Below are 15,279 nucleotides of genomic sequence, written 5' to 3'. Positions count from 1 at the left end.
GGATTTTCTCTCTAACAGGAGGAGGGTTAATTCCACCAAATAAGAAATCTAGCCAAAATAAAGTGAGTTTAAGGGGACCTGTACTTTCTGTTTACTTGAAGAATAGAACAACTCCCATGAAGGAGGATATTAGAAGAATCTCACTCTTACACAAGCTGTCTTTGGACATGTAGCTGCATAATGAACCTTGTGCTTTGCCCCCTGTACCTCTAAGAGATCTTCTCTAGGGGTCTTTCTGCTCTTTGGTATCTTAGGTTTTGCAAAGTATTTAGCACCAGTATAAGTCTGCTAACATAGAGTTACCAGTAAGTGATAGCTTGAGATATTTTCTTTGAGAAAACACCATCTACCAGTCTACATAAAGACCTTGGCCCTGTGAGCAGAACTCAGCCCCAAAAGCTGGGCCATCACTTTAAGTCAGTGTAATGTTACTAAGGGCTCTCCACATCAATGTATTTAAAAGTCTGTTCATTATAATTTCTGTTTCACAGAGCTAGAGTAAGTGCTGTGGCTTTCTGTTCCCGTGATATTCATGCTATTCCTGGCCTTTTTTGTACTTAATATATCCCTGGATTAACTTAACTGAATTGGAGAGACTGCTGAAGGTGTGTTATCTTGGACTGATGCTCTTTCCAGTTAGCACAATTAAGTATCAGTTACAGCAATGAAACAAAGCAATGAACAATCCTTAAAAATAATATTGTTATCATTTCTCACAAAAATCTATTTATTATTTTTAGCAACCTACATTACTCATTTCCCTTATTCTTCCCCAAAACTCAGAACAGACTTACTCGGTAGCTCTTTCAATTACAAGTGTCAGTACTATGATTCTTTGTCATGCTTTGTATTTTGTTATCCCCAGACTCAAAATCTGTTCCTTTTCTCTTCCATGTTATCTTTAACATCTTTATAACAAAAGAGCTGCAAAAGCAATTGGAGGAAGATCAGTCTGTCTGACAACATCATTCTTTGCAGCGTGGTAGATTTTGAAAAGAGGCCACCAGCTCTGCAAGATGAAGTAGCATTCTCTTTAACAAAGGAGGATAAGCATCAGAGGCATCTGGGGAAAACCTCTGATTCAAAGTGCTGCACTGTGAATATGAATTCTAACCAGTAACAAGAAAAAAGCAGAGTATCATGTTCAGTAAGCTGAGTTCAACTCTGTTGAAGCAGGGGCTGCAGGAGCTGATAAATTCTTGGGACACACTCGAAGGTGAGTTGAGATCTCCAACAGTCTTTAAATCAGGTTTTCTAAAGCTATTTTTAAAGTACATGGACCTCCACCTGCCTTAGGAGCCATAATCATTGAGCAAATTAGCTATTTATGTGTATGAGTGGCTAAAGCAACCCAAGGGAGATCCATGAGCCCACTGCACCAGCAGTTTGACAGCAGAGGTGTCACTGGAACCTGCTGAGGCTGACCCATGTTGCTTCAGGGCCTTCCCACTCTAACTTTCCTACAGAAATGCCTGTAGGATTTCTGGTACTGTCCCCTGCCAGTGTCACTCACTTCACAGGGGCTTGCACTGCTGTCTGGGCAGAGGGACAGGGACTGAATGGAAGCACAGCTTAAAGGATGAGGTTGCATCAGCTGTAGCAAAGGTTATGTGCATCACTTCTACATCACTTTTTGGGGAAATTGAATTTTAAACCAGACTAACCATTTTGAAGCTTTGGTTATTTCCCCAGATGTATCTTTTTGCTGTTTCAGATATAGAAAGAAATGTTAGAAGAGATCTGAAATGTTTATGTTTGCAGGAGGGTTAAAACGCTCTTGCTGTGAGCAGTTGGAGTGCATTTAAGGTGATCTGTACACAGCACTGCTCACTGCTGGAGCCATGGATGGGCAGCACAGGGAACCACAGTGAGGGGAAGAGAGCTCTGCACCCTCAAAGACTCATCCTCAAAAGTCCTCTGAGCAGTGACAAAGCATATATGCCTTCTGAAGAAAGCTGGGGCTGAGATTTTCCCTGTGAACTTGAGTGGGGCTGCAAAAAAGGCCATTAAGCCCAGGCACACTTATTGCTGACCATCCTGCACGGGCCCAGTGAGGAAATGCATCTTTCCAGCTAGGTGGTTATTTGTGTCTGGTGTGGAGCACTCCTAATATGCTGTGCTTCAGTCTCCTTTTGAAGAGATTATTTCTGATTTATAGTTCAAGCCACATGCATAGCTTTAGATGCATTTCTGGTTACTATACCCTTTAAACTGGAGCTTCAATATCCATTAAGTCTGTGAGCTCCTAAAATTATTGTGTAGATATGCAGACCTCTTTCTCTTGAGGTTTGCTAGGTGTAAGCTTACTTTTTTCCCCTTTGTTTAGATCCTTTCGTTACCATAAAAGCAATCCATGGACTCAAAAATGTAGCATAGAATGGTTCCTACATATTTTGCATAACCTGACCTGGCCACCCCTCCTTGGAGGCTCCAGGCCATGGGGGTCTGGCTTCAGCTCCTCCTCGTGGTTAAAAACCGTGAAACTATCAGTAAACAACCTCTGGATTGTCCCATTCTGTGTCTGAAATCCTGCTTGGCCACCTGCACCCAGGATCCCATTTCCATTTTCCAGGTGCCCTCCAGCTAAGACACAGCTGGGGAGAAGATGGACATACAATCCAAACGCAGCTGTGCATTCAAGGAATCTTAGTTTTGGGAAATTCCTGACAAAAGAATAGCTAAGCTTGCTAAGTAAAAGAAATAGAGACAGATTCATGCAAGCAGGCTATAAAAACAGTCAATACATGCAACAGGTTTAATAAATGCTTTGTTTAGAGAGCAAAGCCACAGCCAGAAAGCAGAATTGCCTTTTCCCAAGGTGAGCCTTTAACACCATGGAGAAGGGCACGGCAAATACTTTGCTTCTATCAAGACCAGAGTTCTGTGCTTGCTTCTGCTTCCTCTAAATGACTACAGGAAGATGGTTTGCCTTGCTAATTGCAGCTGCTGTTGTAGCAAATAAGGTTTCTCTTGGAATATGAATAATTAGCCCTTCATTTGGATGTTTTAACAGCATCAGTGTTGGTTGCTAAAAGGACAGAAACACAGAAACATTTAATTAATGAATATTAAAATATTCAGAATTTTTGAAATGCTGCCTCAGCAGTTCTTTGTGAAACATCTTTCATTTTAATCACATGGCTATCTGTTAGTGGTGGTGTGGATGTGTGATGAAAGTGGCTGAATGATGTAAAAATGCCAAAAAATCCACACACCCTTCTGAACTCAGTAGGAGCCCAGCATTTGACTTGCACGCCCTAATTTGAGGAATATGAAATCTAATTAAGATTAAATTGCAACAAAAATAAACAAAGAACAAGGGACACAAGGATGTCTCCCCTGTTTCAGGTAGGACAGGCTGCAAGCAGCAGGTGTGGATGAGGGAGATGAAGGATGGGAGGGAGATGGGGAGGGAGATGGGGGCAGCTCAGTCCTGCTCCCCAGCCCACCTCACAGGGGATGCTTTAAAGCCCAAGTTTCTTTCCCTACACAAAAATATAAAGAACTTAAAAATACAGCAAGTCTGGTGCTGCAGAAATCTCTTCCCAAAGGCCCCAGTAAAGGGGCAGGGGTGCTGAGCTGCAGCTGTGTGTGCTGAGAGTGCTGCCGCTGATCTGCTCAGGATCATTTAGGGCAAAAAGGAAAGCATCCACCCTTGAGAGCGACTCTGGTGATGGCACATCCAAGACTGGTGTGAAGGGTAAATCAAGTACATTTCAGCCTTTGAAGCTAAAAACGAGGAAAAGTCCCTTGTCTGTACTGTGGCTTTCTCATTTTTAATCTGTGATTTTATGGAGGAAAGAAATAGTGGGACTGAATTTCTTTTAGGAACAGTGTCCTTGGCTTATTAATTCACTTCATGTATTGTCCAATTTGGGGGGAAGGGCTGCATTTGTGTGTGGGTGATATTATTGTAGGAAATGTCTTACTTAATTATTATCTACTGAAACATCACCTAGGAGATACTCTTTCTCTGACATGCAGCTTGATACTTCATGCAGAAAGAGGTAACTCTTCCACAGTTCATTAAATTATGTTGTGGTGAACTTATCTCCACTGGGTCGCAATTAAGAATTGAAGCCACTGCCTTTAGAGGAAAAGGCAGAGAATAATCAGAATATACTGAATATATAATTTGATCTCTGGAAGTAAGCAAGAGGAAAAATATGGTGTGCAAACGTGTAGACATTAAGAATGTATTATGTTCCAAAGATTTGTATATGGAAGTATCATATAATTATATCATTACTGTTCCTTGGAAATATTTAGTGCTTAAAAATTCCAGGTGTTCTCTCTAAGTTTGTTAACTACTGCAAGGTAACTTTAGTAAATGTACATTTTCATACTTCCCTTGTCTCCACTGTAGTACCCAGGGAACTTCAGTCACACAGATTCTGGACCCATTGCCTATTGACATGCATTATAAAACTGCAATAAATGTTATGTTATATTCTCACTTCATTAAAATTTTTCATTTTAATCATATTTTTTTCCTTTTTAAAAAATGCTAAAGTATTTAGCAGAACTAGTCTCTCTGTATGTTTTCCAACAAAAACCCCACAAAGCTCCATTCATTAGATAATTTCAAATATGAAGAAGTTGTCTCAGCTGATGTTTCTCAGACCTCCTTGCCCACCATTCTTCTGCTGCACACATCTTTTTTTTCCCTGTTCCTCTTCCACTCACGTAGAAGAGATGTAGGAGAGATCACATGCCTACTGTTCTTAAAACTGTTGTTATAATGGTTTGGTAAGGTCTGTTCATTTTGTTTTTCTCCTACAAAATATAAATCATGCCAAGAAGCTTTCTGCAGGTATTGGTGGCATACAGCACTGGACCAGGCAGGGATGTGGTTTGAACACCTGAACACCCACATCACCAGTGCAGAGGTGTCAAATAACTCCTGACTTGGTACATTCCTGAGCAACTTAATCCCCTTCACCAGTCGGAGAATGAGCAGCTCATAAAGCAGAATAATGGGAATTTTAATTATGTACTGATTCAAGGATGCTTCCTGTTTACAAGGAAATAGCGTCTCTTGAGCTGAATGAAGGGGAGGGACAGGTTTCAGTTTAACAGCTCACAGAAAATAAGAGGATCTATTTGCAATTAGTATTGGCTGCTCACAGTATCCAAGTGAACTCGGTGGCTGAGGTGCTGGTGTTTGCCTTGAGCCTGTGAATGGTATCCCAGCTCTGTTTAACTTCTCCACATAGTCTTTAGGAGGAGTTTTAAACAGTTACAGTGAACTACATTAATGTCTCAATGAGTACAGAATTGCCTTGCTATGGCATAAAATTTCTGGTCCCTACCTGCAGGTGGGCATATTTACTTTTGTGACCATTTGAATACACACCCTCTCATTTGTTTACAGTGAAATAGTGAGCAGAGTTTGTTTTCCTGTATGAGATAAGCACCATCATGTTTTCCTGAGCAGCTGCACACACAATTAGGAGGGCCCAATTAGAGCTGCATTGCATTCACACAGAGCAGCAGTGATTGCTGCCTGTAATTTCTCCCGTGGTCTGACTTAGGGGTATTAAGTGCAGGACTTCATTAACAAATGAAGACAAGTCAAACAAGCCAAGAGAAAAAAATGCAACAAGCTGGATACTGGTATGTAGGACCTTGGCCCTTGTGCACTACCTGTGGCACTCTCCTGCCACCTCTCTCAAGTAGCCATTGGCAAGTGACCAGTTTCCTCTGTTTAGGCTTGTGCTTTCTGTCCTCCTGGCCACACCAAGGACTTGTATGTCTCCTCTGCTTCCAAACCAGCCACTCTGACTGCCGTGGGTGCATGCTATCCAAAGACTCCTGTAAATTCAAGCCTGAAGTAATTCTTAAGCCAATATTCCTTTGTCCCACCATCATTACAGGAAGCTTAGCACTGCCAAATGGAAGGAAGAAGGTAAATGAATTAGAATACAGAAGGAACAGGGCAGTGGAGCACCGTGCTTTCTTGCAGGATGAGGATTTTCAGTCACACCCTGCTTTTTTTCCCTCCCGAGGCTGTTCAGTCCCAATTGCTCCATCAAGGGACTTGATGTCCCTGCCTTCCCCCAGACCCGTGTGCACACATCCTCGGGGGCACAGCGGGTTTTGCTTTCCTCATTTAGGGACACCCAAAGTCTGTAAACAGATTTCTTGGCTAAAGTGCCACAAGGAGCAAAACATCAGACAGACAGTCCCTGTCAAGAGTCGTGTGAGAAAACGTGTGGTTTCTAACCAAGGACAGGAAGAGAATACCCAAAAGACTCAGTTTCTATAGATATGGATAGTGATTCCAAAGAAAAGAGGGAAAGAGCTTCTCTCAATTGTCCTGATGTGCAGAAGTGGCAGCACTGGAAGGGCCTGGCAGGAGCCTTTTGACCCTTAATCACCACATAGATCTTCTGAAGTGGCTGAGAAGAAAAAGTGACAAAGATGGGACTTAATTTCACAAGATGCAGAGTACTCTGACCCTTGGGCAGCAGAGCCCTCGAGGCACTGAAGCAGAATTAGCAGCTGAGCCACTCAGTCCATAGGGAGGTGCTTTACTGCACTGTTGCTGTGAGATAGTGTCTTACAGGAGAGGACACGATTAAAATCAGTTAACCTCCTTGTGTACATCAAGTGATGATCTCAATCCAGTCATTCATTTTCAAAAATTGATAGATTGTTGGTTTGGAGAAAATTATAAAGATGTCCCCAAGAAGTTTGGTTTATTTTGGTTTTGGTTACTTTGGTTTTTTGCTCTCTTGAGTGGTGCTAAAGCACTAAACTGGCAGTTTTGATGCTGATTCACAAAGAAAGCCATAATAGGGAAGAAAGCCACCTTTAATTTCAAGCTCCACTAGAATCATGAAAGGAAAATTAATGTTTACTAAATGAAAAAGGATGATATTGCTGGAGAGAGGAAGTTTTGGTTAAGCTTTTAAGGGAATATTAATAACTTTCAGAAATGGAAACACATAAAACATTTAAAATGGCATAAACTGCAGAAAATCCAGGAAGTATTTTAAACTGACTTAAGCTCCTCAATATGTTACTATGTTTTAAAAATCATACAAATTGAATGATAGCTGACATATGGAAGGAGGCTTTCTAGTGCAGACACGTTTTCTATAGAAAATTAAATACATTTAGAATACATTATTTAGAATAAATGTTTTGTGGTGAAACTAAAGTCTGCTGATCAACTTTTGCACATTTTTGTAATGCTTCTGAAAATGTCCAGAGGAATCTTAGCTGCATCCAGGCTCATTCCCTGGGAATATACTTTCAGGAAGCTGCCATTCTGAGAGTCCTCTGACACGGTGCAGCTGAGTTTTGCCCGTGATATGCTGCCAAGCACCATAAATGAATGCAGCTCAGAGATGGCAGGTTGCTTTTATACAACAACAAAGTGTCAACCTCTGACAGTTTTTAAAACTAACCTTTAAAGGGAATATCAAACCTTTTATTTACTTTTTTTTTTTTTTTTTTAAACCAGTCAGAGAAGAAATGCTCCCAGAAAGAGAGAGGATAGAGAAATTTGTGGAAGTGAAAGCTGCCCTACGGGAGTGAGTCAGCACTACATCACTCTGGTTTTACGCTGATAAATACATTTGGGATTAGGTGACACGGTCTTTATGCCCTCAAATAAAAGGGCAGTGGATCTGGCTCAGTCATCTGTGTGCACCACTGCAGTGGGATTGAACTGCTGCTGGTAATGCACTGGATTTGGTGATAATATCATCATTAATAGGGTTTGGTGTTTTGTCGTGGTATCTAAGAGTCCTTAGGTACCTTGAATCCTCTGCAGAGAATTCCCTTTATAAGAGGAAATGGAAACACTGAATGGGTGAATTGCCTGATATAACACAATACAGCACAATCTATGAGCAGTAAGGCAATACAGGAACAAATTGCAGCAGCTTTGGATCCCAGCTCCACAGCCTTAACACCTCTGTGCTGTGACACCTGTGAAAAACCTGCTGATGGTTGACAGGAAATGCTGGTTAAATAAATGCTGGTCTGCCATGCTATAGCATAAGAGCTGTAATTGCTTTACTAGGCTTTAGGCTCAAGAATGTTAATACTAATTAAAAAAAAGAAAGAAAAGGAAGAAAAAAAAAAAAAGAAAAAGGGGGGGGGAAGAAGTGGTGCCTTCTCAATACTGTGTAATAAATAAATGCTGCATTTTTTATAAGACAGCCAAGAATATGGCATAGTCATGAAAGCAGGGAGAAGGTCGTAGGAGACAACTTCTGTATAGTACACTGGTGATAAAACAGCTTATTTGTTATTGTTTTCTACACTAGACTACATTTCTTCTGAACAGATTTGCACTGGCAGGGAGGTGTAGGGCTTCCTCTGAAACCATCTGGGCAGTGTTTGATCCCTTACAGCAGCAGGCTGATGAAGTCATTGCTAGCACTTCTTTGCAATGTGAAAAACAACCAGGCTCACATTCACAGCCTAAACCACAACCATTTCAAGCAGCAGAAAAGGGAATATCATAAGGGAATAATATAATACTCATAAGACCCTACTAAATGCCTTGCCTTGGCAGACAAGGAAATAGATATTTCTCTTTTCGTCCCAATAACTGCAGAGCATTGTGAACCAGTCTTTGTTTGGGGAAGTTCAGTTTAAGAAGACTCAGAGTATGTGACTGCAGAAGGCTCAACCTCTCTTGAGTTGGCAGAACTACCCTCACACACATAACAGATGTTTCTTCTGCCTCAAAAGAGCACCAGCAAGCCACCCATGCTACAGTCACCAGATTCTTTGCTCATTGTTTCTGCTGATACTGGCAGCTGAGAAGCAGATTAAATGGCTTCTAGCTTCTAAGAGCAGTAAGATGCAAATGGCAGGAAAATTACTTCCAAAATTATACAATGCTAGTTCGTTTTCAGCTCTTTTTATAGAAAGTTTCCATTCTGGCAAACAGTGCACTGTGCACTGGGACAGCATTGGAAATATACAGTGAGCATGGTGATGTGCCCAGGAGTGTAGTTTGTGAGGAACAAGGTCTGTGTGCTCTGAAAAGGTAACTTTCAGTCCAGCTGTAGTACTGGTGTTTGCTCTCAGGCTGCTGCAATATTTGCTGTGGCTCCCTTGTGCTGTCCCTGTGCCAGCCCTTCCTCACATCTCTCCTTCCTCCCTCTGCTCCCCATCACACCCTCAGTAAAGCAGAAAATAAAGAGGATGATAGAATAATGTTAGAAAGTGGTCAATGAGGTAAGATGGCAATCACTGGAAAATCTCAGCCAGATGAGTTTCAGGCTTGGTTATATTCATATTTGACTTTCAAATTCTGATACAGTCAGAGTGCAAAGCCATTCTCTGTTTTCATCCTTTAGGAGTTTTTACAATATGGATCCTTTGAGATGTATTTTCCACCTTTTTTTCAGCTCCCAGATGAGCATGTGACCATATATATTCATCTTAAAAGTTCTAACTGAAAACTCTTACAAGTTTGTGAATTCAGTAATCTTATGGCAAAAATGCAATAACTGTTTTCCCCCACAGACTTATGTAGAAGATTGCTAATACTTTCTCTAGCTTTTATATGGCAAAATCTCCTATTAGAAAAGTCTCTGATATTTTAAAATACCATATCTCTTCCGACTGCAGTGCACAGAGCACACACAGTCTCAGGTACACTGTCCAGCTATGGCAGTGCAGGACAGCTGTTTCCTGTGTCCCTCGTGGAAGCAGTGATCCAGTGGATCCTTCTGGGTGCTCAGGAGCTCACCCAGCACCTGCTGCTCATTACCACAGTCCTGTCTCCAGCCCATGGACTGCTGCTCTGTGGCTCTGTGTTTGAAATCCACCTGAGATCTCTCAGGAGATGCTGTGCCCTTCGACTCTCCTCTCAGTGTTGTTGTTGGATCAAGTTGCTCTCTCTTGTCCTGCCCAAATGCAGCTCTCACCGCCCATGATCTCAGGCATCTCACAAACTGCTGTGGCTGTGGCCAAGGCTGGAAGGGCTCTGCTGAATCTCACTGCAGACCCTGACTCAGAGGAAGCACACTCTATGCTGAAGAAGCCTTCTGCCAGCACAGGCTGGACAGGACCCTTCTCTTTTAAGGTTCTGTTGCCTTTTTCCCAACCTGAAATGAAACTCGAGATAATTTATCGTAAAAGAGGATCCTTATTTGAAGGCCTTCAGGAGCAGTTTTGGAAAGATGTTCACAAAAGCCTACCCCACAGGGATGAGTACATATTTAGAGGTTTTAGGAAATTTGCAGAATTGACAAAAAGCACCAATGAGGAGGACAAGTGGTGATTCAATTTCCCCCCAGGTCAAGCTCCTTCTCTGTAGTCCCCCCACAGCACTGGTTGAGCTTGGTCCATGAGATGGATCTGGAAGAGTTGTTCTGGCCTTGGTTCCCAGGAAGGACAAAAACAGGAGAGGGGCCTTGTACCCCCAGGGCTTGGAGCTCTGGAATTTGTTTTGTCTTTCTGCCTAGGGAAAGGCCATGGAAAATTACTGGGAAAACTAGCCACTAGTACAATAGGTTACAGAGCTACAAATATACTTGCAAAAATACAGAGAACATATAAAAGGAACAAAAGGCAAAACCCAAACTGGCATCAGTTCCAGGACCAACACAGTGGTGGAGTGGCTAAATATTGTTAGTGTAAAGTTTTTTTTTTCATGTTTAATATCTTGTCACAGACAGGAGATTTATGCATTAGCATTAGGATGGGGATATATGCATTAAATTTTTCTTGTGCACCATGTGCAAATATGCTTGACTTAGAACAAGTCCTTTAGTATGTCTGTTTAAGAATAATGGTATGATTATTGCAGAAGGCAAGTTTTATATCATGGAATCATAGAGTTGTAAAATGGTTTGGGGTGGAAGGGAACCTTGAAGATCTTCCAGTTCCAGCTCCGCTGCCCTGGGCTGGGGACACCTTTCACTAGTTCAGGCTGTTTAAAGCCATTCTAGCCTCAAATACTTCCAGGGATGAAGCATCCACAGATTCTCTGAGCAACTTGTGCCAGTGCCTCACAGGGAAGAATTTCCTCCTTGCATCTGATCCAAGTCCATCCTCTTTTGGTTTGAAGCCATTCCTCCTTGTCTTTTTGTCCCAGGCCCTTGTCCCAAGTCCCTCTTCTTGGAGCTGTTTTAGGCACTGGAAGGGGCTCTAAGGTCTCCCTGGAGTCTTCTCTTCTCCAGGTGAGCACCGCCACCTCTCCCATCCTGGCTACAGAGGGGTTTTAGCCCTTGGAGCACCTCTGTGGCCTCCTCTGGAGCAGCTCCACGTCCTTCCTGTGCTGGGGACCCTAGAGCTCTGAGGTGGGGTCTCACCTGAGTGGGGCACAGGGGCAGAATCACCTTCCTTGGCATGCTGCCAACACTGATGCCCAGCCCAGGACAGGGTTGGCTTTCTGGGTTGCCAGTGCAGGTCATGTTGAGCTTCTCAGCCCCCAAGACCCCCAAATCCTTCTCCTGCTCTCAACCCACTCTCTGCCCAGCCTGTATTTGTGCACCAATGCATGTGCAGGGCGCATATACAATTATACAGGGAGAATTATTACAGTAATATTGTGTTCCTCTATGGGCTATGACCATCACTCACTGACCAACACTCACTGACCATCACTTCCCACTTATTATCCCAAGTTCCCCCACTAAAAGCACTCTTCATACACACCAAGAAAAGAACTAAATGAAGTTATTGTCTCTTTAATGACCACAGGAATATCTACTGTATTTAATATATTGCTTTGGGAAATTTGTTCTGCCCACCCCAAATGGCTGTCTGTCTTAAATATATCTGCTCAGAGTGATGTGTGTTACAAAAATAAACTACACAGGCAGCATGTTTGTCAATCAGCAGAAAAGGCCCTACACCCACTATCCCAGGCACATGTACTTCATAAGCATTGGTTTCCAACAGATAAATGTAATCAAGGTTTATATGCTCACAGAAGCCAACAGGATGGGATTTTTTCACTTGGAAGATCAGAAGAAAATTGTAACTAATGTTGTGGAAAATTACTTTGATATTGCTTTCTCAGTACAGCATCACAATTAGGTAGCAATGTGAAGCACAGGGAAAGAATAAATGAATAGTAACAAATCAACACAAACAGCTACTGTCAGGAGTACTTTGCTCAGTGAAAGTAATGTAAGCATTACTTAAAGTTTTATGACTGTGGATTTTATACTGGTTTAAGTAGTACATCAAGGTCTCACTGTCATGCTTGCTAGGACTTAAACAATCAAGAACAATTTCTGAAACAGACAGATAAAACTGAAGTACCAAAGTATTTTTATTAATCTTGTTTCATAAGTTGTTCTATTCTAAATTAAAGATGACTGAACATGCTAACAATGAAAAACGTCCTTTTGGACAATGCAAAGATTCCTGTGCTTCTTTTTGGTGGAAAATGAGTGTTCCCAACTTCTCTCCAGCCCTGCTGATTCCAGCATCTGGCAAATGTGTTTTACTACACAGGAAATACAAAAGCAAAGGCTAATCCAGTAAAGCTTTTCCATGCAGAATCTGTTGTCCTAAGTAGCTTAATGATACGTGCATTTGTTCAGTTCTCTCGAGAGAGCAATCAGGCAAGCAAATTATAGCAATATCCCATCTCCATTAGAGCCAGGCCCCTTTATGGAGAAACACTCTGAGCACAGACAGGGAAGGATCCTTCTCAGCACACCAAAAACATCGCCTGTGATTGACAGATTTTCACAGGAGACTGTCTAGGAAGGAAATATGCCAACCTGTATTTTTAAATGAAATGAATGGATATTTTTACTTGTGTTCTTTAAGTCACCTAATATGCTTTAGTGATAACTGGTCTAATTTTCAAAAGCAGTGGATATGAGGAGTATCTCAGTCCACTGGGAGTTGAAAGTACTTAACACATGAAAATCAGCCAAACAGAAATAAAAGTAATTGTATTGAGCACCATTTACTCAAGGGTACGGTCTAGTTCCTATTAACATAAATAGTAATTGAATGTGAGAATTGAGGAATTGATTACACACCTTTGGCAGTAACAGCATTGTTGGCATGTTTGTGTTTTAGGTATCCACAGCAATCGAGCACATCACACAGTGAGTTTCCCTGCCAGGGGTAGGAGAGCTCTGTTCAAACTTGCTTTTATTTAAATATACTTAGGTGTCCCCTTCTCCAGTTACACTGCTCTCAAAAATCACTTCCCAGCGTACTACAATCAGCAGTCAGCATTCAAGAGGTTTATGGCAGAGAAGAGGTCAAGATGAGGGACCCACAGCGAAAAAAATAGAAAAGAAATTGCACTGGTTTCGAGATCACACTAGGAAATCTTGTTTTCAGGAGCAAAGAATTAACTTTTCAGTGCAAAGTTACACGTTCTTAGATGCACGAGAGTACTGCCTGCATTTGTTGTCCATACATCTTTCCCCCTTGCCTAAACTACTGGCCAGTTTCAGTCAAATATGGCCAGCACCTCTGTTTTTAATCTATAAACTCTTTTGCATCTAAGCATAAAAAAACAAATTGCAAAAGCACTGAAGGAACTAGTTAATTCCCTGCTTTGCACTACACTGAAGATTCATTACTTCTGTAGTTTCAGCTGAGTGGCTGCTTTCGAAATTGGTGTGTGTGCAGTTGGACTAAATAAACAACATATTAAAGTACAAATTGTTTAGTGACATGGAAACAAGCACTTAACAAACCTAGACGCAGAAATTAGCAATTAATGTAATTATTTAAGAGTTCCCTGTGTTACAGTTCAGCTTATTTAAAAATGTTAGCAATGATTTTAAATAGACACAGTTGTGTTCACTGTACAATGAAGATGTCAAATGAACAAAGGTTTTATGAAGCATTTGTTTAGTCAAGAGACAATTTCAGTGCATATAAGAGCAAACACAGGGGCCAAACCCCAGAACACAGTGGCATTATCCTGGATGAGAGTAACTGCACTGGCATTTGTCTAGGCTCTAAAGCAGCCTTCATTACAGCCACAGTCAAAGAGAAAAGGACTGCAAGTAAATCAAGAGATCTTGGATCCTTTAATACTTTTGTGTCTCCCTTTTAAAGGAAACTACTATTTCAGCCCACAATTTTCTAGTTCTCCCATCTCTGTGGCTTTTGTGGCTCTCCACAATTTCAAGTTAGTAGTGCAGGAAGATGACATGCATATGAATAACAGTTATGAAAGGTTTAATTGAAATGAAGCAAATTTAGTGAATGCATCCTAAAGTATTTAAAGTTTCTGATATGACTCATTCATACATCTCTTATTTTGCATCTCATGACACACTAATTACCATATGCAAGTGAAGGTGAATCCAGAGGTCTTCATTTCCAGGAACAGAACTTTTGATGAAATCTCTCATTTTCACATTTACAGTGATATAGTTGGTAATAAAAGTTTTCTTTAGCAAAAACTTAACTCCACTCAGCTGGACCCTATGCATGTTGTCAAAGGTCCCTGTATAATCAATTAATTGGTCCTTGAAACTGTTTTTTTTCAGCAAATGCTTTTTTAAAAAAAAGTAAAAATTGATAATTACTTTCAAGGTAGCCTTCATTAAGAATGACACACCTTTTTTGAGGTATCCTCTGTGAAATAAGTAAAATACATTGAGAATATAAGTACAAAATATTGAGGATGAAAGGGCAGGTGATTCAAATAGAAACAGGAATGCTAACCTGGTGTCTGCTGATGAACTATTTCTTCTGGATCCTGCAGGTGAATGAAGACCACGAGCCCAACTGCTCCAAACAGCAAGATGAAGGAGAACATACATGTCAGCCTCATAATTACTGTTCTCAGATCAATCCAGTTGTGGCCCAGGAAAAGAACTGCATGTGATCTCCAGGGCACTCTTCACTCATAGTCTTTGTCCTCTCATCTGGAAGTCTGGTGTAATATGTCTACAAGAAGTAAAAAACCAAACCAAACCAAACTTAGCATAGAGTGCATTTATTCTCCCAATGCAGATTAGATTTAGATTAGAACTTAAATAGGGAAAGAGTGTAAGAGTGCATTTATTCTCCCAATGCAGATCAGTAGATTTAAGTTCTCATTTAGACAAAATTACTGATTTCTCTAGTACTTCTTTTGTACAGTTAATTGCAATCATCCAGTCTATTTCTGTCCCATCAGTTGTCTTTAATTTTATGTCCTTTTTTTAACATGTAGTAAAGATGATGTAGTACATAGTTAAAAATTGCATTTTGGGAAAAACGGTCACACCATGACTGCAGTTTTCAGAGAAATCCCTCTCAATAGTTGCTTAGAATCTGTCACTTTTTATTTTTATTTCTTACTGATTAAACAACATGAAAACCATA

General features: G+C 41.0%; 1 protein-coding gene across 1 annotated transcript in view; it reads right to left on the bottom strand.

The window, feature by feature from the left end:
- The window catches only part of CHST8 (carbohydrate sulfotransferase 8), a 140,929-nt gene extending 126,027 nt beyond the window's left edge, over window positions 1–14,902 (bottom strand). The window contains exon 1 of the mRNA XM_041396257.1: window positions 14,635–14,902. Coding sequence (XP_041252191.1) covers window positions 14,635–14,743 — 109 coding nt within the window. The 5' untranslated portion in view covers window positions 14,744–14,902. The remainder of the gene's footprint in view (window positions 1–14,634) is intronic.
- Window positions 14,903–15,279: the final 377 nt, after the last annotated feature.

This window comes from Onychostruthus taczanowskii, unplaced genomic scaffold (assembly GCF_017590055.1).
Source record: "Onychostruthus taczanowskii isolate IOZ18803 unplaced genomic scaffold, ASM1759005v1 scaffold127, whole genome shotgun sequence".
NCBI lineage: Eukaryota > Metazoa > Chordata > Aves > Passeriformes > Passeridae > Onychostruthus > Onychostruthus taczanowskii.
The sequence above is the reverse complement of the archived record's forward strand: the minus strand, read 5'-3'. Positions and strand labels throughout refer to the sequence as shown.